Source organism: Camelus ferus, chromosome X (assembly GCF_009834535.1).
Source record: "Camelus ferus isolate YT-003-E chromosome X, BCGSAC_Cfer_1.0, whole genome shotgun sequence".
Classification (NCBI taxonomy): Eukaryota; Metazoa; Chordata; class Mammalia; order Artiodactyla; family Camelidae; genus Camelus; species Camelus ferus.
The window spans coordinates 51,756,359-51,778,370 of record NC_045732.1 but is presented as its reverse complement, the minus strand read 5'-3'; the positions used below and the strand labels follow the sequence as shown (position 1 = coordinate 51,778,370).

Genomic DNA, 22,012 nt, shown 5'->3' with positions numbered 1-22,012 from the left:
GAGAAATTTTACTTGAAATAGCAGTAATTACTTGTCAAGCAGATGGCAGGACTATGTAGGCCTGCAAGTATGTACAAAAAGGCAAGATAACGCAAAGCTGAAACCTTTAGGAAACTACAAATAGGATAAGTAGGGTTAATAGGGGAGAGTGTTGGATGTAACTAAAAGGTGAGAAAATAATAATGTACAGAGGTTTGTTTCAGAGAATGAGTATGGAGTTTAATTTTAACCTATAGATCAATACTTTTCAAGAATTAGTGTGTTATCTGAAGCAACTCATTTAAAATTCAAATATCTTTGCCCAGATTTAGAGGTATGGGGAAGTGTTCAGGAATCTGCATATTCATTGAGTTCTCCAGATGATTCTGAGGAATGTGGTTTTCATACACCACACTGAGAAATGTTTGCTACAGGCAATATAAACTTGATTAGACTTAAGTTTTAGAAAGATCCCTCCAATTCTATTATTCTCAACTTTAGGTGCACGTTAGAATCATTAAAGGTAGGATCCAGACATTGTGGTTTTTAAAGTTCCTCAGGTGATTCCAAAGTTCAGTCAAGTTTGAAAAGTCCTCATTTAGAATCAATGCAAAGGGCAGATATTAGATTAGTAAAAGTGGAAGTCGGGAGTTAAGACATTGCAATAGCACAGCAAGAGTGCTGAGGACAGGAACAAGGGCAATAGCTGGAGCACTGGAGAAGTAACTGAGGTATTAAGACTAGCTCGTCTAAGGTTTGTTGCCTGATTACATACAGAGGTGAGGGAGTGGATGATATTTAAGAATGACTCTCAGGATTCTGAGTTGAGATTTGAGTGGGTGGAGGTGCCGTTCAGCAATATAGAAATCACAGGAGAAACAGATTTGGAGGAAGAGTGCCATTTTATAGCACAGGTAGAGACCAAGGGAGGAGTGACCTAAAATTATTGGTATTCTTTAGTATCGGTTCCTAGAGTTTAGTGTACCAAAAAAAAATTACCTGAGGAATTTGTTTACAATACAAATTCTTATTCCCTCCCTCATTTCCATTTAGGAGAATTTGGAAAGGATTCCAGTGATCTTTTTCTTTTCTTTTTTTAAGCAGCCTTAGTACAGTATGTAGGCTTTTGTTAAAAGTACTGAGAAATATTTAAAAAATAATGCTGAAAGTAAATTGAAAATTGCATTAAAGGTCTACTTCATGCCTATAAAGTGGCAGCTACTAGTGATTTAAAATAAAAGTTTTATATCAATAGATAGATATTTAACAAAATTTTTACACAGTTTTATAAAATGTTCACAGTGTAATAGAGAAATTATTTTAATGCATGATAAAGATCCACATGTTAATGATTACAACTTAGTCTAGGTAACAATTAACTTTAATGAAACAGTTATATTGTTAGAATTAGAGTAACTGATGTATATGGAAGTATATGCAGATCCACCTTGATAAACATCTTTTGTGTCGTTGCTGCCCATTCATTCCATCTTCAGGAATTTCAGAATTTCTTTGTTCTCCTTTGCCTTATGAAACATTTCAAAATCCTAAAAAGAATAAAAATTAACTCATAATGTGAATACTGATAATTCCCAATTATGAAGTTATTAAACTCAAGTGTCTAGGTAAGTTTGCTAATAACCTTCCCTGGGTCTTTGCATGCAAACTGCTGCCAGCTAAGTTAGATTAAAAAAAAAAATTTCCTCAGAATAGCAGTCACTTCATGCTATAATGTGTGTGATGAAAAATACTGCATAAGTATCCCAAACAAGCAGCATGATACAGTTTCTTTTTATGATCTTTTCATAATAAAATACAAATTGCCTTTCTTCAAGAACATAAGTTATTACATAAATAGATAAACTTGACCCTCACACCCCATAATTTACTGTTTCCACAGTATATGACTTTAAAATATGAAATAAAAATAAAAAATATATAGACATTTATTCTTACTCCACAATATTCTTGGCCATTGAATATCTGAGGTGGTAGAGCCTTAGAGATGGAAACCTTCATCTTCATTTCTTGAAGCATTTTCAAACTGACAGAAATATCTATTAATTCATATTTTATTTTGTAAGTATCTAAAATTCTGGTAACTTCTTCCTGTCTCTGCTTCACCTAGATAGACAAAGATAAAAATATATTAATAAACTGATTTCATTTTATGTTTTTATTTTCCCTGTTCGTTATGCTATGTAAGAGGAGCAGCTTTTATAATGGTATGATATTTTTTGAGGAGCAAAAGTTAGGTAATTTTCTTGTGAGATGTATACATATCTTATAAATAAACATCGCTCTATATTATATGTTACATATGTATATACACATAGTATGCATGTAATATATAAATATGTTTAATACATAAATATGAAGAATTACAGTCAATGGGGGCTGAAAATATCTAATTAATTATAAATATTTAACAAATTCTTTTCATACTGGGCATGAAGTGTTATGAACATTCTGCTAACAGTTCAAGCAGGCTTTTGAACTCATCACAGCATTAATTTATGCTAATACATAGTAACTGTGTAGAAAATGGACATGATATCAGGTTTTTAAATTTGAGGGAAAGTTAATGCCAGTTCTAAAACCGTAATCAGGCTGGCAGAGATCAAGATGGTAGAGAAAAAGGATATATTGCTCACTTCCCCATCCTCACCACCATCCAAAATACATCTACATGTGGAATGATTTTCACTGAAAACTAACTAGAAACTGGCAGAAGGACACCTGTACAACCAAGGCTGTAAGAAAGATACATATGTAATCATATAGGAAGGGAAGAAAAGTGGTTAGGTCAGGACTTGTCCTGGGAGGGGACTCAGAGGAAAAGAAAGATTGTGCCAGCAGACACAGACCCTAGGGAGTGAATGGGTCAGGGCACAGACTGGGCTTCCCAGTCCTCAGGTCCTATGTGGAGATAACAAATGCTTTTCTCTGGTTGAAGGACCACTGGGGCAGATAGGCAGGAAAAGCCAGTACTCCAATGTAAGTAGCACTCACTTGTGCTGGCTTGCCCTGGAGGCAGGGTAGAGAAAAAGTCTGCCTTCGTGGTTGCTGGCTTTCCAACAACTTCCTCGCCATGTACCCCAGCTTGAACAGAGCAAATGTTCTGAGCCCCCCTCTCTCCTTGCTACAGTGCAGCACTGGATCTGGGGCAGCCAAGACTAAGGAAAAGATTCAATCTTAGGACTCAGAAGTGACCTGGTCCCAAGGCAGAGTCCAAGTAAGGCTGTGGTGGCCATTGTGGGCCCTTACTCACGTGGCACTCCAGAAGCAGCCCAAATTTCTGATGGCAACTACTTGGCCACAGCTCACCTCCCCATACATTCAGAGAAACCATACAGTCCCTGATTCCCTTGCGGAGCAGTGCAGGCTGGGAATGGTAATCAGCTGTGAGAGACAAAGGTATCTTGCCCCTAAGGAGGGCAAAGAGAGGACTGCTCTAGTGGCTGCTGGGTTTCCAGCAACCACTTGCCATGTGGCCCAGCAGAGTGAGCCTAGCCCAAGCAGAGCAAACACTCCAACACTGCTCAGACTATGCCACTGTGTGGCATTGGATCTGGGATGAGCAAAACCAGGAAAAGGCTCAACCATGGTCTGTGCCTAAGTGGAGACACAGACAATTACACAGGGAGTACATCAGATTTCTGTATGTGCACAGGCCCTACTTGTTTCAGCACTTCTCTCTTCTGTGGAAAATATTCAAGTGTGGGTAGTGGGAAAAACAAACACTTAAAGGAAACAGAGCCATCCCAAGAATGACCCTTGGGGCTACTGCTCCAGCAACCTGGGATCAGACTTTGCACCTGACAAGGCTGTGATGGGCACTGAGCTGGGGGAAAGTCCTGCCTCACACCCTGCACAGGCTCTAGCACCTCCATCTCTAGCCCCACCCACTACCAAGGTGATAGCTACCAGCACACCCTAAGGAAAAAAATTACTGGCATCCACATAAAATCCAGCCTTCCCAGTAAAGGTACTGGGCACAATCAATCTACATAAGGATGCTCCCACATAAGAATACACCTTCATGACCACAATATGTAGCTGGTTCACCTAAATTCATAGAGGCAGAAAAAGTTAAATAAAATGAAAAGGCAGAGGAACTACTCTCAATTGAAAACAAGAGAAAGCCCTTGAAAAAAATAATGAGATGAAAATAAACAATTTACCAGACTGAGAATTCAAAACACTGGTAATAAAATGTTAAATTAATTAGGAAAAAGAATTAATCTAAACACTGAACATTTAAACAAGGAAACTATAAAACAGATCAAATCAAAAATAAATAATTCAATGGATGAAATTAAAAAAAAACACACCAGAAGGAATGAAAAGAGGACTAAGTGATACAGAAGAACACATAAGTGATCTGGAAGATAGAATAATGGAAATCACCCAACCAGAAATGTAGAAAGAAAAAAATTAAAGAATTTGAAAGCAATCTAAGAGATCTAAGAGATCTAAGAGATCTCTGATAACATCAAGGACTCCAACATTCACAGTATAGGGGTTACAGAAGAAGAGAGAGAAGAGGGTCGAAAAAGTATTTGAAGAAATTATGGAGGAAAACTTCCCAAACCTGAAGAAGGAAACAGATATCCAGATACAGGAAGCACAGAGGGTCCCAAACAAGATGAACTAAAAGCCTTTACTCTAAATTCAGTAACAAGGCAGGATGCCTACTCTGGATACTTCTGTAACATAGTAGTGACATCCTAGCCACAGCAATCAGACAAGAAAAAGAAATAAAAGCCATTCAAATTAGAAGGAAAGAAGTAAAACTGTCATTTATGCAGATGACATGATACTTATATTGAAAACCCTAAAGTCTCCATGCAAGAACAATTAGAACTGATAAATAAATTCAGAAAACTTGCAGGATACAAGATTAATGTACAGAAATCTGTTTTATTTCTAAATTCTAATAATGAACTATCAGAAAAAGAAAGTTAAAAAATTCCATTTAAAATAACATCAAAAAATAAAATACCAAGGAAAAAACTTTAAAAAAAGGTGAAATACCTATACATTGAAAACCAGAAAACACTGATGAAGGAAATTGAAGATGATACAAGAAATGAAAAGATAGTTTATGTTCTTGGGTTGGAAGAATTAATGTTGTTAAAATGGACATAGTATCCAAAACAATGTAAAGACTTGATGCAATTCCTGTCAAAATACCCATGACATTTTTCACAGAACTAGAACAAATAATTCTAAAATTCATATGGAAACACAAAAGACCCCAAATTGCCAACCAATCTTAAGAAAAACAGCAAAGCTGGAGGAATCATGTGTCCAGACTTCAGACTATACTACAAAGCTACAGTAATCAAAACAGTATGATATCGGCACAAGATCAGACACCTAGATCAATGAAACAGAAAAGAGAGCCCAGAAATAAACTCACACACCTATAGTCAACTAATCTATGACAAAGGGGACTAGAATATACAAGGGACAAAATACAGTCTCTTCAACAGATAGTGCTAGGAAAACTGGACAGCTACATGTAAAACAATGAAATTAGAACACTACCACACATCATATACAAAAATAACTCAAAATATAATAAAGACCACAACCCAAGGCCTGAAAACATAAATTCCTAGAAAAGAACACAGGTGTAACACTCTTTGACATAGATTACGGCAATATATTTTTGGATCTGTCTCCTAAGGCAAAAGAAATAAAACCAAAAATAAATAAATGGGACTTAAATAAATCTTTTGCACAGAAAAATGAAACCATCAATAAAATCAAAAGACAACCTACACAATGAGAGACGAGGCCAAAATGGTGGAGTAGTAGGATGCTCGTAGCTCACCCTCTCCCACAGATACACCAAGACTCACATTCACGGACCCGCTCAGCCAATCACAGCACCTGCGGAACTCCGACAAAACATTGTCCTCTTCAAAAGACAAAGATGCCAAAAATCTATTTTATTCCTACATAGGCATTAGATAGATAAATAAATAAACTTTTTAAGGACCACAATAGATAATTGATAATCCATAAGCCACAGTGCCAAAGAGATATAGCAAAATGAAGATCAGAGAAACAATTCCCAATTAAAAGAACAAGAGAAATTGCCTGAAAGAATGATCAATAAAATAGACATCGATAGCCTACTAGATCAAGATTTCAAAAAAGGACTGATCAAAGTATTGAAGGAACTAAAAGAGATAGTGTTTAGAGATATAAAATGTCAGAAATGAAATTGAAGCTATAAAGAAGAGCAAAGTAGAACTGGTTAACTCATTGGCTGAGATGAGAACTGACCTAAAGGCTGTGCAAAGCAGACTAGATAATGCAGAGGAAAGAACTAGTGACCTAGAAGACAGAACAACAGAAAGAACCCAATCAGAACAACTGCAAGATAAAAAAATAATAACAAATGAAAACGATATAAGGGACCTATGAGATAATATAAAGCGTACCAATCTTCACATAATAGGGGTCCCAGAAGGGGAAAAAAGGTCAAAGAAGATTGAAATAGTTTTTGAAGAAATCATGACTGTAAACTTCCCAAACTTAAAGAAAGAATCAGATATCCAAGTACAGGAAGCTCAGAGGTCCCAAAAAGGAAGAACCCAAAAAGACCCACACCAAGACATATCATAATGGCCAGAGTCAAGGATAAAGAAATGATCCTAAAGGCAGCAAGAGAAGAGCAAACAGTGAGTTACAAGGGAACCCCCATAAGTCTCTCAGCTGATTTCTCTACACAAACACTTACAGGCCAGAAGGGAGTGCCAAGATATATTCAAACTCCTGAATGAAAAAAGATGCAGCCTAGAGTACTTTATCCAGCAAGGCTATCCTAAGGATAGAAGGAGAGATAAAGAATTTCACAGACAAGCAAAAACTAAAAGAGTTTAGCAACACTAAACCCATGCTAAAAGAAATATTGAGAAGTCTACTCTAAATAGAAAAGCAGCAGGATGCTACAGAAATGAGAAACTCATAACTGGAAAGGTGATAACTCATGAATTACAAATAAAATAAACACGAAATTGTAAAAGAAGAGATTGAAATCATTAAGAGTGGAAGAGGGAAGCAAGAAAATATACAGTATTTATTTTTCTTTGTTTTCTTTAATTTTTTGTTTTCAGTAGGATGGGATCAAGATATAGTAATGGGTTAATAGACTAACAGAAAAGGGTAACCACAAGCCAAAAACTTACAAGGGAGTCACAAAAACTAAATACAATCCAACATAATACAAAGGAAAATTACCAAACTACAAAAGGAAGAAGAAAGGAACAAAGAGGAAATACCAAATCAACTGCAAAGGTAAGTTCAAAATGGCAATAAACACACATCTATCATTAATTACTGTAAATGTTAATAGACTAAATGCTCCAGTCAAAAGACATAGAGTGGCAAACTGGTTAATAAAGCAAGAATCTTCCATATGCTGCATGCAAGAGACCCACTTTAGGGAGAAGGACACATATAGATTGAGAGTGAAAGGATGCATGCAAATGGAAAAGCCAAAAAAGTAGGTGCTGCAGTACTGATTTCAGACAAAATAGACTTTAAAACAAAGGCCATGAAGAAAGATAAAGAAGGACATTTTATAATGATTAAAGGAGTAATACAAGATGAGGATATTACACTCGTTAATATACATGCACCCAATATAGGAGCACCTAAATACATAAAAAAATTACGAAGAGAGATAAAGGGGGGTATTGATGGGAATACAATCATAGTCGGAGATTTTAACACCACATTAACATCACTAGACACAACTTCCAGACAGAAAATAAATAAGGCAACAGAGAAATTAAATGATACAATAGAAAAATTAGATTTGGAGGATATTTTCAGAGCATTACACCCCCAGAAACAGGATATACATTATTTTCAAGTGCACATGGAACATTTTCTAGGATTGATCATGTACTTGGGCCCAAATGAAACCTCAACAATTTTAACAAGATAGAAAATTATCTCAAGCAACTTTACTGACCACAATCCCATGAAACTAGAAATCAACAACAGAGAAACAAAGGAGAAAAAAAGGAAAACATGGAGATTAAAAAATATGCTATTAAAAAAACAGTGGGTCAATGAGGAAATCAAAGCTGAAATTAAAAAATACCTTGAGACAAATGAAAATGAGAGCACAACCACACAAAATTTATGGGACACAGCAAAGGCAGTGCTAAGAGGGAAGTTTATAGCAATACAGGCCTTCCTCAAAAAAGAAGAACAATCTCAAAGAAACAATTTGACCCACCAACTAAAACAACTAGAAAAAGAAGAACAAAAAACCCCAAAAGGCAGCAGAAGGAAGGAAATACTAAAGATCAGGGAGGAAATAAATAAAATAGAGTTTTAAAAAAACATAGAAAAAATCAATCAAACCAAAAGCTGGTTTTTTGAAAAAGTAAATAAAGTCGACAAACCTCTGACCAAACTCACAAAGAAGAAAAAAGAGAGAGCACAAATTAGCAAAATAAGAAAGGAAAATGGAGAAATTACAACAAACAAAATAGAAATACAGAATATCATATGAGAATATTATGAAAAAGTATATGGAACCAAACTGGATAACCTAGAGGAGATGGACAAGTTTCTGGAAACATACTGTCCACCAAGAATGAATCAAGAAGAAACTGACCACTTGAACAAACCAATCACTAGAAATGAAATCGAAATAGCAATAAAAAACCTCCCTACAAATAATAGTCCAGGACTGGACAGCTTCACCAGGTAATTCTACCAAACATACAACGAAGATTTCATACTAGTCCTTCTCAAACTCTTCCAGATGACTGAAAAGGAGGGAATACTCCCAAACTCATTCTATGGAGCCACCATCACCCTGATACCAAAACCAGGCAAAGACACTACCAAAAAAGAGAATTATAGGCCAATATCACTGATGAACATAGATGCCAAAATCCTCACCAAAATATTAGTAAATAGAATCCAACAACACATAAAAAAGATTATACATCATGACGAAGTGGGGTTCACCCCAGGGACACAAGGGTGGTTCAACATATGCAAATCAATCAATGTAACACATCATATCAACAAGAGAAAGGACATAAACCACATGATCATCTCAATAGATGCAGAAAAAGCATTTGATAAAATTCAACACCCATTTATGATAAAAACTCTCACTAAAGTGGGTATGGAGGGAACATATCTCAACATAATAAAAGCTATATATGACAAACGTACAGCCAGCATAGTACTCAATGGTGAAAAACTCAAAAGCTTCCCACTAAAATCTGGGACAAGATAAGGATGCCCATTATCACCACTCCTATTCAACATAGTGTTGGGAGTCCTAGCCACAGCAATCAGGCAAGAGAAATAAAAGGGATTCAAATTGGAAAAGAGGAGGTAAAAGTGTCACTATATGCTGATGACATGTTACTATATATAGAAGACCCTAAAAGTTCCACACAAAAACTACTAGAGCTGATCAAATAATTCAGCAGAGTATCAGGTTACAAGATTAACGTTCAAAAATCAGTTGAATTTCTTTACACTAACAATGGATCAACAGAAAAAGAAAGTAAAGAAACAATCCCCTTTAACATAGCACCCAAAGTAATAAAATACCTAGGAATAAATCTAACTAAGGAAGTGAAAGAATTATACACAGAAGACTATAAACCATTGATGAAGGAAATTAAAGAAGACTTTAAAAAATGGAAAGAATTCCATGCTCTTGGATTGGAAGAATCAATATTGTTAAAATGGTCACACTGCTCAAGGCAATCTACAGATTTAATGATCCCTATCAAATTACCCAGGACATATTTCACAGAACTAGATTAAATCATAATACAATTTATATGGAACTACAAAAGACCTAGAATTGCCAAAGCATTACTGAAGAGAAAGAAAGAGGCTGGAGGAATTACTCTCCCAGACTTCAGACAACACTGTAGAGTTACAGTCATCAAGACAGCATGGTATTGGTACAAAAACAGACATATGGACCAATGGAACAGAATGGAGAGCCCAGAAATGAACCCACAAATTTTGGTCAACTCATCTTTGACAAAGGAGGCAAGAATATACAATGCAATAAAGACAGTCCCTTCAGCAAATGGTGTTGGGAAAACTGGACAGCAGCATGTAAATCAATAGGTAGAACACTCCCTTACATTATACACAAAAATAAACTCAAAATGGATCAAAGACTTAAACATATGACAAGAAGAAAACATAGGCAAAACATTATCTGACATACATCTCAAAAATGCCCTCCTAGAACAGTCTACCCAAGGAATAGAAATAAAAGCAAGAATAAACAAATGGGACCTATTGAAACTTACAAGCTTCTGCACAGCAAAGGAAACCATAAGTAAAACAAAAAGACAACCTACAGAATGGGAGAAAATTTTTGCAAATGAAACTGACTGACAAAGGCTTGATCTCCAGAATGTATAAGCAGTTCACACGACTTAATAAGAAACAACCAAACAACCCAATCCAAAAATAGGCAAAAGACCTATAAAAGCAATTCTCCAAGGAAGACATGCAAATGATCAATAGGCACATGAAAAAATGCTCAATATCACTAATTATCAGAGAAATGCCGATCAAAACTACAATGAGGTATCACATCGCACCAGTCAGAATGGCCATCATTCAAAAATCCACAAATGACAAATGCTGGAGAGGCTGTGGAATAAGGGGAACCCTCCTACACTGCTGGTGGGAATGTAGTTTGGTGCAGCCATTATGGAAAACAGTATGGAGATTCTTCAAAAGACTAAGAATAGACTTACCATATGACCCAGGAATCCTGCTGCTGGGCATATATCCAGACGGAACCCCACTTCAGGATGACACCTGCACCCCAATGTTCGTAGCAGCACTATTTACAATAGCCAAGACATAGAAACAGCTTAAATGTCCATCAACGGATGAGTGGATAAAGAAGAAGTGGTATATTTACACAATGGAATACTACTCAGCCATAAAAACTGACAACATATCGCCATTTGCAGCAATATGGATGCTCCTGGAGAATGTCACTCTAAGTGAAGTAAGCCAGAAAGAGAAAGAAAACTACCATATGAGATCGCTCATATGTGGAATCTATTAGAAACAAACAAAGCATAAATACAAAACAGAAACAGACTCATAGACATAGAATACAAACTTGTGTTTGCCAAGGGGATGGAGGGTAGGAAGGGATAGACGGGATTTCAAAATTGTAGTATAGATAAACAGGATTATACTGTATAGCACAGGGAAATATACACAAGATCTTATGGTAGCTCACAGAGAAAAAAATTTGACAATGAATATATGTATGTTCATGTATAACTAAAATTGTGCTCTACACTGGAATTTGACACAACATTGTAGAATGATTATAAATCAATAAAAGAAAACTTAAAAAAATTAAAAAAGACAACCTACACAATGAGAGAAAATATTTGCAAATGATATGACTGACAAAAGGTTACCATCCAAAATATTTAAAGAGCTCAAACAACTCAATATAAAAAGTAAACCCAATTAAAAATTGGGCAGAAGGCCTGAAGAAACATTTTTTCCTAAGAAGAAATATGGATGGCTAACAGGCACATGAAATGGTGCTTCACATCACTAATTATTGGAGAAATGCTAATCAAAACAACAGTGAGATATCATCACTTCACACCTGTGAGAATTGTTATCATCAAAGTCTACAAATAACCAATGTTGGAGAGGATGTTGAGAAAAGTGACCCCTAGTACGTTGTTGTTGCGAAGATAAATTGTTGTAGCCACTCTGGAAAGCAGTATGGAGTTTCCTCAAAAAACTAAAACTACCATATGATCCAGTAATTCCACTCCTAGGTATGTATCCAGAAAAAATGATGACATTAATTTGAAAAGATATATGCACCCTAGTGTTCATAGCAGCGCTATTTACAATTTCCAAGATATGTAAACAACCTATGCACATTATCAGATGAATAGATAAAGATGCGGTGTGTATCAGTTGATCAATTCTTGTTATGCCCGCTTATATAAACAGTTAGATTTGTGTCATCTGTTACTACTGTATTTCCCTCCATTGTCTTTTCCCCTAAATCACAGACAACTAAAATAAAATTGTCATAGCCGGATATCTTTTAAAAATACACACTACTATTAAAGTAAAATTGTAATAGTTATCTATTAAACTTGTTTTATAAATAGAAATTAAAAAAATATATATCAGAAATATTAAATTTGAAGTTTCTACATTTTCATATGACAGTCTTGAACATTTTTGTCACATAAAATCTCTGACGTTAGAATGAGAAAACTTATGTGAAAGCATTTTGACAAGTACAAACCCCAGTCTACTCAAGTGGGATTTCTGTGAAAGGGCATGTCAGTAGGCTTTTTGTTTGACTACTTGAAAATGTAATCGAGTCACACTCACGCTTAGGAAAACTGCTTATTTCTGACGTATAGCTGAGAAATTTCCGAAATTCCAAAATGCAACATTTCCACTTTCTGAGGCTCATTTGTCTTTAAAATTGCAGAAACACGGTGCATGTGACTTTAGCCACACTTCTATAGTGGTTTTTCAAAACCTTCTCAGAGGAACCCATTAAGAGAAGAACTATTGCTTAGACCAGTGCTAGTCAGAGGGTGGTTCATAAGCCTGGCATCATCAGCCTTACTCCACTCCAAAACTACACAGTCAGAGTCTACAGTGGGTCTCAGGAGTGTTTTAATAAGTCCTCCAGATTATTTTTATATTACAGTTTGAGTGACACAAATCAACATTTGGGTGAATCTTCTATTGCATCCACTTCAGTCCTTACAGATTTCAAATCATTCCCTCTTACAGACTCAGTACCATATCCAATAACAATTCACAGTGTTAAAAAAAAATAACTAGTCAAATGGCCTGTAATTTTCTTTTTTAAACTAATACTTGTTATTGTTTCTTAATATCCAGGTGAAATCTCTAATCTACCTGATGAGGCTTATGAAAAGTAATGTATTCTTTCTAGGCTCAGATCAAATCTCATTCCTTGCACCTGTCATGGTATCTGGCACACATCGGGAGTGTGATGAATGTTTCTCAACCATTTATAACCAATTCCAAATCTTTCAGTTTTCATGCTTCTCCAAAAACTTTGCAGAATGAAGTTTCTAGTCATATAATGGTCCTTCTATAACTGAGCTGTCTTATGTGATAACCACTAGTCATATGTGACTATGAAGCACTTGTAGTGTGGCTAGTCCAAAATTAGATGTGCTATAAATGCAAAATACATACTGAATTTTGAGGATTTAATATGAAAAAATAATATATTCCTATCTTTATACTGATTATATGTTGCAATAGTAACATTTAGTATATTTTGTGTTAAATAAAATATTAAAATCTCATCTATTTTTTAAGTGGCTACTAGAAAATTTTAAATTACTTATGTGGCTCACAATATATTGCTGCTGGAAAACATTGCTCTATAATATTTTGTACATCTTGGTCAAGATGATTCTCCTTAGTTCTAATTAAGCTAAAGAAATGACTGATCTGTGCAAATATACCTTCTTAGGAATTAATCAGTTTGTATTTTTGTGGTTGCCAAGACTTATCTAAGGATTTTGGCCATTCACTGGCATTTTTCCTCTCCCGTCTTAAACAGAGTTCTTTATCTCATCCATTCGAAACATCCACAAAATTACTGGAAGCTCTTAAGATGGTTGAACTCAGGACACAGAAACCTCCCAGATCAGGTCTTAGAGCACAACCTGGGTGAGGGTATTAATGAAGTTCTCTGTTCTCTCCCGCACTTCCCACCCCCAAAAACCTACAGAGGAGGGAACTGAAGAATGGAAGGCAGGAAGGGGATGGTAATGGCTCAGCACAATCCTTAAGTCCCCAACTGGGATGTCTTCACTTAAGTCATTTTTCTGCCCGCTAAGGCCCTTTTCTTTCCACTCACCTCCCTAGACCCTGACACGCTGGTGTAATAGACTTTAATGGAGCTCATTGTTTCCACTCTGAGGCTACTTTGCAGAAGTAACCCGAATTCTGCCACTTCACCGCTGCTTCCGGATCAGCAACGTTAGGCACTGTGTCCCAACACCCGGCCCTTCTCCAGGGTCGTTGCTAACGGCCCGAGGCCCTGCGCTCACGATTGGCTGGGAAACAAGAGCCCTTGTGGCGCAAGCTTGTGCACATTCCAGGAACTCCAGGTGCCTGGTGAGGCGGAGGCTGTGGCTCCCATTGGCCTCGGGGGAGGGGCTGAATTCTCAGGGAGAATAAAGCTTAGTTAAAGTTTTTTCTCTCTCCTCATCTGTGAGGCCCAGGGGAGGAATAGCAGGGGAACCATAGCACTCTACATTCCTGCTGCCCCTTCTCCTGTCTCCCTGGTTGGGAATGGTGGTGAGCCTGAGCTTTCATGCTTGAGAAACATGGCCATGTCTGAACGGCCGAGACACCAGAGGGAGAAAATGGCCAAAATACAAAGTGATGAGTGAAGAAAACATATAAATTAAAACTTGTGTTGTCTAGGTTTGTAGGAACAGCGCAAATGGAACCGATATTTACCTGGATGGGTCTGGACCACCATAGCAGTCTTACATTTTCTCTTAGCCCAGAGAAGTGCCTCCTTTCCCTCTCCAGTCCCCCTACCCCACCTGCTTCTTGAGCATGTGCTTTGCAAGAGGCACCCTTTCTCTCTGGGAGTTGACCTTTGGGTTTGTGTGATAGTGGGTGCAAATAGTCCCTGACTCCTAGAACTTCCTCTCCACCCCTTTGTAAAAAGATAACCTGGTACTTTAAAGACCATTTCCTCTTCAATATCTTCATAACTCATTCCAGCGTTTATTTTCGAGTTTTAATCTTTTCCAGTATTTAAAGATCACTGTAATATTTCCAGGATTTTTTTGGTTTGGCAAAAATGGGCAATGAAAATTGAGAGTAAAGTGCCAGAGAACCTCAGCACCAGATTTTCTGTTAGGCAGATTTGGATTCCAGTTCATAACTATGCATCTTGGGCAAATTATTTCCTTCTGAATGTCAGTTTCTCTATTATTAAAGTGAGAAAGGTGATGTCTACCTGACGGCATCATAGTGAAGGGTAAAAGAATTTAGTATGTACAAGTGTTTAGCATACAATCTGACACGCAGGTAGTTCAGAAAATGATGATGATTACTTTAGATGATAATAAATGCCATACTCATTGCATGCTGCTTGGAAACAAACACATCAATATGAATAAGAAAAAACCAAAGTGATAACTGATAAGACAAGGTAAATGCAATATAGAGAAATCTACCAGGCTAGGTGAGTCAAGGCCCTTCAGGGACCTGAAGAATTGAGACTGAAACTGAAAACTGAAGGATATATAGTCTGCCAGGAAATTATAAGAGTAAAAGAATTTTAGGAACAGTCATGAAGCAACATGGTAATTGGAACTTTGGGGAGCAAGTGGAGGAATAGAGGTTAAGGAAGTAAACAGGGAAAAGCACATAGACCTTCAGGTGTCATGTTTGATTTTGCTTTTTAGTCCTTTCCAGGCTGTTTTCTGTTTTGTGAAAATGTGGAAAATCATAACTTGAAGATTTGCTGAGAAGATTAAATAAACAACAGATGTCACCTAAAAGCATCTTTCACTTACGAGGTACACAATAAATTATGTCTATTCTTATTATTAGTCCATGGATGATTAGAAGCCATTGAAGGATTTAGCAGGTTCATGTGAAAGATGGATAAATCTACAATGTCAAATGGATTTGAAAGGAGGCAAGATTGGAAGTAGCTACAACAATCCAAGAACAAAATGACAGTAGTGAAAGGTAGAGATATTTAGTACAGAGGACTGCTAGAATTTGGATCAGCTGGAAATAGAGAGGAGAAAGTCAGAGGAGATGGGATAAAACCAATGAAGGAGTTTAAGTTAGAAACAATTTGAGACCTCTATTTTCCTTTAATATTTCTTTGTGGTAGCAGTGGTAGAAAAATTTTTTTTAACAACTGTTTTCATTATCTTTCTGGTGTGGTATTGTGAAATAGTTCCTCATTTCACTGTGAACCATTCCGTTGGTTCCAAGCTAAATTAATGCACTATTTCTTACAAGAGGCTATCTTTGACAACCTAAAAAAAAATGGCCGATATGTATTTCAAAACTAGAATTAACCTATTCTATAGGATGTTTGTGATAATTATTTTAAAATAATTATTTGTAAAACAAGAGCTGCATTGATAATTGTAGCTGAAAGTATCAACTATGTAGAAATTTTGTTCATGCTTCCCAGTCTATTTTCACAGTTTTTATCTGGGTTTAAAATCATTTTAAAGAATGGGCCAGACACTTGTGAGATGGAGAAAATAAATTCTAAAGAAGATAGTGTTGTTTTTCTTGTCCTTTTATGTATGTGAATTATTTATTTTTAATCATACAAATAATACATGAATACATGCTCTTTGTAGATAAATTCAAACTCTATAGAAATATAGAAAGTGAAAAATAAAATTACCCTTTCACCTTCTGCCTGCCACCCTTCTCCCAGAGGAAACCACTATTAACAGTTTGATTTGTAGTCTTTTCCATTAACATGATTACATATATTAAGTCAATTAAAAGGGGAAAAAATTCTGTTACACCAGGAAAGTTAACCACACAGACTTTGAAGCCAGGTGGCCTGGGTTCTAACCCAGACTCTACCACTTACAACTGTGTGATAATGGATATCTTATCTAACTTCTCTACTCCTCAGTTTCCTCATAGGTAAAATGGCAATTATAATGTCTGTTTCAAAGAGATGTTAAAAGGATTAAATTAGTTAGTATATGTGAAATATTTAGAAAAGTGCTTGACACATAGTACACATACAACACATGATGGAATCATACTGTACATAAGGTTCTGCAACTTGCATTCCATCAATAAACATAGAGGCAGTACAGTATAGTGATTAAGAGCATGAGTTCTGAGTCCAGTTGCCTGGTACAAATCTAATTCCACCCTTTGTGAACTTTCATATATACAACTTTCTCTGTTTCCTCTATAAAATGGAGATAATAGTTTCTGTTTTAAATTAAATCGTATGTGTATAACATTTAGAATGACTGTTATGTAGTAATTACTTCTCTTTATTATCATTCCATCATTAAAAATCTTATGAAATTTAGTTTTTCACATAATAGATATATCACAATTTAACCATTGTCTTACTGGTGGCCATTTAAGTTACTTTTAATTATTAATTGTTACAAAATATGCTGGTTACCATACTGCTTTTTAATACTTAAAAAATTAAAATAATCTTGTCTCTGTCTTCACTTGAATAAAGAAGGCTATTGCTGTTAACATTTCCCACTGTCATTGTCAGTTGCATCTTGAATAAATACTTTCAAGATCCTCTTTTAGTATGTGATCATTGCCATACCATATATGTGATCAACCCACATCACTTTCCTGTTAGTTGGTTCAGTCCTAGGGTATGACTGGAAAGCAGAACCATTTCATTTTGTGTGATTAAAATTATCCTTCTGAGGTGTAGGCAAGACCTGAGGAAAAAAACAAGCCAAAAGGGACTTTTCCTGAGTTTGGATTGTTGGAATCTCAGAAGACTAAATCTTAGTTACCCTGACATTTGGAAAAGGTAAGTTTGAATTCTTATGTATTTTAGTTCATATTATTTTAGTTTTTACCAAATGATTTAAAATATGAATAAGTAGGTTTCCTGGAAACATTTATAGTAGACATTATAGTCCTATTAAAAGAAAAGTGTATCTTTAATCAAGTCTATTTTTCCCTCTTGCACGCTTATAGAGTTTGTACAGAAAATTGAAAGTCTTAAAACTGTATTAAAGAATCATGCAAAAGACTGACATAAGTGCTTTGGGAAATAAGATTTAAGTCCAAAAAAAAAAAAAAAAAAAAAAAAAAGAAAAGAAGGGAAGAGGGAAGGAAAAAAGAAAGGGAGAGAGAAAAAAAGAAAAATGATGGCAGTGAATTTCATAAACTTATTTGCATTTAATTATTGAAAAATTAAGTGACTCTGTTTATAGTTTAAATCAGACAATTTGCATTTGTCCAAGCTATATATAAATATCCATTTCTTATACACATTGTAAGGTATATGTTTTTTACGTGATTCAAATGACATCAATTAAAGCACAGTTATGATCAATTCCTTGAAAGCAGGCTTGATTTTAAGCAAACTATTTGAAAATAGAGAAAGAGTTAAGCACTTTAACTAATAACTTTAAAATAAATCATGTATAATGATAGGCATATGCAGAATAGATAAACAAAATTATACTGTATAGCACAGGGAAATATATACAAGGTCTTGTGGTAGCTCACAGTGAAAAAAATGTGACAATGAATATATGTACGTTCATGTATAACTGAAAAATTGTGCTCAACACTGTAAAATCACTATAACTCAATAAAAAATGTTTAAAAAAATAAAATAAATCATTTATGACAATTGAATCTATATGAATACATTTGTATAAGTTTGTACTTTTTATTGAAGTATAGTTGATTTACAATATTGTGTTAGTTTCTGGTGTACAGCATAGTGATTCAGTTATACATATATTTTTTTCATATTCTTTTTCATTATAAGTTATTACAAGCTATTGAATATAGTTCCCTGTGCATTACAGTATGACCTTGTTGTTACACGGAGATTTTTCTTGTAGCTTTGCTTGTATAATATCTCTTGCCAAAGTTCAGTAGGTATTCTGTGAGAACTGTTCCACATGCAGATGTATTTTTGATGTATTTGTGGGAGGAGGTGAGCTCCATGTTTTTCTATTCCACCATCTTGAAGCCCTCCAAGTTTGTACTTTTAAAACACTTGCATGTACACCTTAAATATTATCCTGACAATAACCCTGTGAAGAAGCCAGGGGAACATTATTATCACCATTTAATTGAGAGGAAAATTGAGACACAAGAATGGTAAACAAATCACCTGACAGTAAAAAGTTAATGACAAAATTAGAACCCAAGTCTCTCTACTGCTAGTCTTATTCTCTATCCTTTGAGTAATACTGCCTCCTTAAATCTTTTGTGTTTTCATGTAGAAGTTAAATCTTCATTTCACAATTTAATGTACATTGCCTTAATGAGTTCTTTTATATTACAGGAATATATTACTTTCTTCTGGTTAGAAACTTTGTCTAATAAAATGCTTGGAGAAGCCTTCTTAATTGAACTCTTATACAAAGAACCACTTACATGTAAGAAAACCTCAAATGATGAAAAGGAAACTTGGAAAAAGCAGCTTTTAGATATAGATGACAATTCACTTTCCCCTTATAAAATGGAAAATCAAAATAAGGTTGTGAAAGAAAGTTTAACAGAGCAATGTAATGATACAAATATAATAAAACCTGTGGATGAGAAAACTGTAACAAAACGTAAAAGTGCATTGCTTCCAGGAAATGTATCTGCTGCGTTGCCCATACCAAAGAGAGAACAACATGATGAAACACAAGTAGATTTATACCGATCTTGGTCATGTACAAGTATTTGCCAGAATTATCCTGATCTACAGATTGGAGGAGACCACGTGGGTAACATGTATGATTCACGATGCTTTGTGGAACACATACGTGATGATACTTTTAATGGTCCTCTTTTACTTTCAGTAGATATACCTCTGGGACATTCTCCTATCTTTGAACCTCTAGATAAACTACCTACCTCAAAGATTTTGAATGGGGATGAAATTCGAGAAAAAAGTATGTTGTTTCATAAGAAGCCCATCTCTAATTCTATGCTTAATAGTTATATGGAAAAAAAAGTGGACGAACTCTACAAACAGTTTTTGGAAGAAAATCTTACTAGGTGCTGCTCCATAACCAATCTTATGGCTTCCAATTTACTAATGAATAATGTAAATCAGATAAGCTTTCAAATCTCTCAAGAGCAGAACATAGAGGCATCGAAAGTTCGGGAAGCTCTCTTACACTCTTTAGCAAGATGTAATCTCTGTAACTTTTCCTGTGGAAATAGTTCTGAATTCAGCACTCCTTACTTACAAATATCAAACCAGAGAAGTAGGGAACATGTATTACATCTACAATAAGAACCAACTGTAGGTTTGTTGGATTGTTTTATGAGACTGGAGTAACAGTAGTATTCTCTGGCTTATTGTGCCACATCAGGCCCTTTGGGGTATGGTTATTACAGATAAATTATTTGACCAATTGTACATCTGAATTCTTGTAGGAGACAATTTTAATAATTAAATTTTATGACCATAAATTCTAATTGTTTTTGACATCTTTAATGGTTGCTACATTCAAGTTTGATGTGCTTATCTATTTAATTGTCAGAGCATCCCAAGTTAATCACTTCACACTCACTCATCAGATTTATTTACCACACAAGTGATAAAAAAAAAGTGGAACAAGGAGAGGATTATTGTTCTCAGCTACTGAAAAGACCAGTAGAAACTGTATCAGAAGGGAGCATTTATTTTTCTACAAAAATGTTTAAAGACATGAATAGTACTTAAACACCATTCTTTTTATTTTCAACAGATAGAATCGTTCACGCTGTCAATCAGCAATTCTTCAAAGAAATGTTGGATTTAAATTATATTTGAAAGAAATATGGAAGGAGGACTTAAGGAAAAATGGAGAATTTGCCATTAACATTTGCAACTAAACTTGATGCTTCCTTGATCTTTCTTGGGACAAGCATCAACTTTTTTATATCACTCTGCTATGCATGGTGTTTTTCAGCAATGGGAGGAAGGAAAGCATATAGGGAGAGTGAACAGAGTACATAGAGAATCACCTAGAAATAAAGAGGCTTTCTTGGCAACTTTTTACACTTCTCAGATTATCCTCAGTCAAGATCCTGGTTTAGGATAAAAGTCAGTAGAATGTTATGGCAATTTTGGAATTTAATTAATTAATTAATAAAATAAACATGACATACCTAAAGGAATGGTATGGTTTATTGCAGTCTTGGAACAAGATCCTATACTTGACAGCTAACACTTCTCTCTTGGATAGTAAAATGATTGACATGTACTTTTGTTTGTAAAATTAAATGGTATGAATTTATGTTATGGAATTTTTATGTTTTCATTATATGTTAATAAGATTTGTACCTTAGAAATCCCATATTCCCCCCTAATTATCTCTTTGGTCTTTGATTAAATGTTAAAGAATGAGTTATCCAGATGTCCTTACAGCTTGTTCATTTTGATCATACAACCTTTAGTTTATTTTCATCATCTTCAAATTTCTATGATCTAATAACAAATATGCCTGAATTACCTTGTTTTTATTTTCATCGGTACTTGCCCCAGCATCTTCTTCCGTAACCTTTCCAATCCATATCCATCATTCTGACATTGATTCTGAAGAAACAATGGGCAAAGATTTCGGAAAAACTGACTTAGTGTCTTGTAGATACTGAAAAATGGTTGTGTATACATTGTTTTATATATTGCTAAATTTATACTTTTAATATGTTACCAAAATAATGAAATATTAATGTCAAGCTTTATCTTTTCTAAAGTGAATTAAATGTTGGGCAACATTATTTGTGTGAAATTTTCTAAGATATTATAATATGTATTAATACTTTATGAAGTGTATATATTCATAAATAGTATTAAGACTACATAGTATTATGTAAAAAAGCATAATATTTAGCTAGTATAAAATTTACAAATGCATTTAATTATACTCTCAGACTTCAATTTTCTCCCTCCTGTTTATGTCACCAAAATGCTTATCTAAAGATACTTATTGTTAAAATGGCCTAAGAATTCAATGCAATATTTAACCAAGGAAAGAAGATAAATTTAGTATTATTTTCCCCTTGACCTCATACCTGCTGACTTTAATGCTTGACTTAGATATGCTTATGGGACTGTGTTTAGCATATTTTCACCTTAAGTAGTCACTCTTCATTCTGTCTTTCATCATGGGTTTCACTTATATGACCATACAGTTCCCTTTAAAATGTTATTTGAAATGTATGAAATGATTAATTTCTTTCTGTCTCACTTTTTCAGAAGTTGAAAGTATTACTTTTGTGC

At 35.0% G+C, this 22,012-nt stretch overlaps 2 protein-coding genes across 4 annotated transcripts; one reads left to right on the top strand and one right to left on the bottom strand.

Moving 5' to 3' along the window:
• Positions 1-1,426: 1,426 nt before the first annotated feature.
• On the bottom strand, positions 1,427-14,189 carry LOC116662021 (SH3 domain-binding glutamic acid-rich-like protein 3). The gene is made up of 3 exons (XM_032475157.1): positions 13,925-14,189; positions 1,936-2,103; positions 1,427-1,526 (listed from the first exon to the last, which is right to left on the bottom strand). Exons 1-3 carry the CDS (start codon positions 13,970-13,972, stop codon positions 1,461-1,463), a joined length of 282 nt encoding a protein of 93 aa, XP_032331048.1. The 5' UTR covers positions 13,973-14,189; the 3' UTR covers positions 1,427-1,460.
• A 19-nt stretch (positions 14,190-14,208) lies between these two features.
• CXHXorf21 (chromosome X CXorf21 homolog) lies at positions 14,209-21,385 on the top strand. 3 transcript variants are annotated; one of them, XM_032475155.1, is made up of 3 exons: positions 14,209-15,608; positions 17,492-17,593; positions 19,094-21,385. In XM_032475155.1, the coding sequence occupies exon 3, from the start codon at positions 19,136-19,138 to the stop codon at positions 20,036-20,038; it is 903 nt and encodes a 300-aa protein (XP_032331046.1). In that variant the 5' UTR covers positions 14,209-15,608; positions 17,492-17,593; positions 19,094-19,135; the 3' UTR covers positions 20,039-21,385. The 3 variants fall into 3 exon arrangements, with proteins under 3 accessions (XP_032331046.1, XP_032331047.1, XP_006193625.1); XM_032475156.1 differs by having other exon boundaries at positions 17,486-17,593; XM_006193563.3 differs by lacking the exon at positions 14,209-15,608 and having other exon boundaries at positions 17,183-17,593.
• Positions 21,386-22,012: the final 627 nt, after the last annotated feature.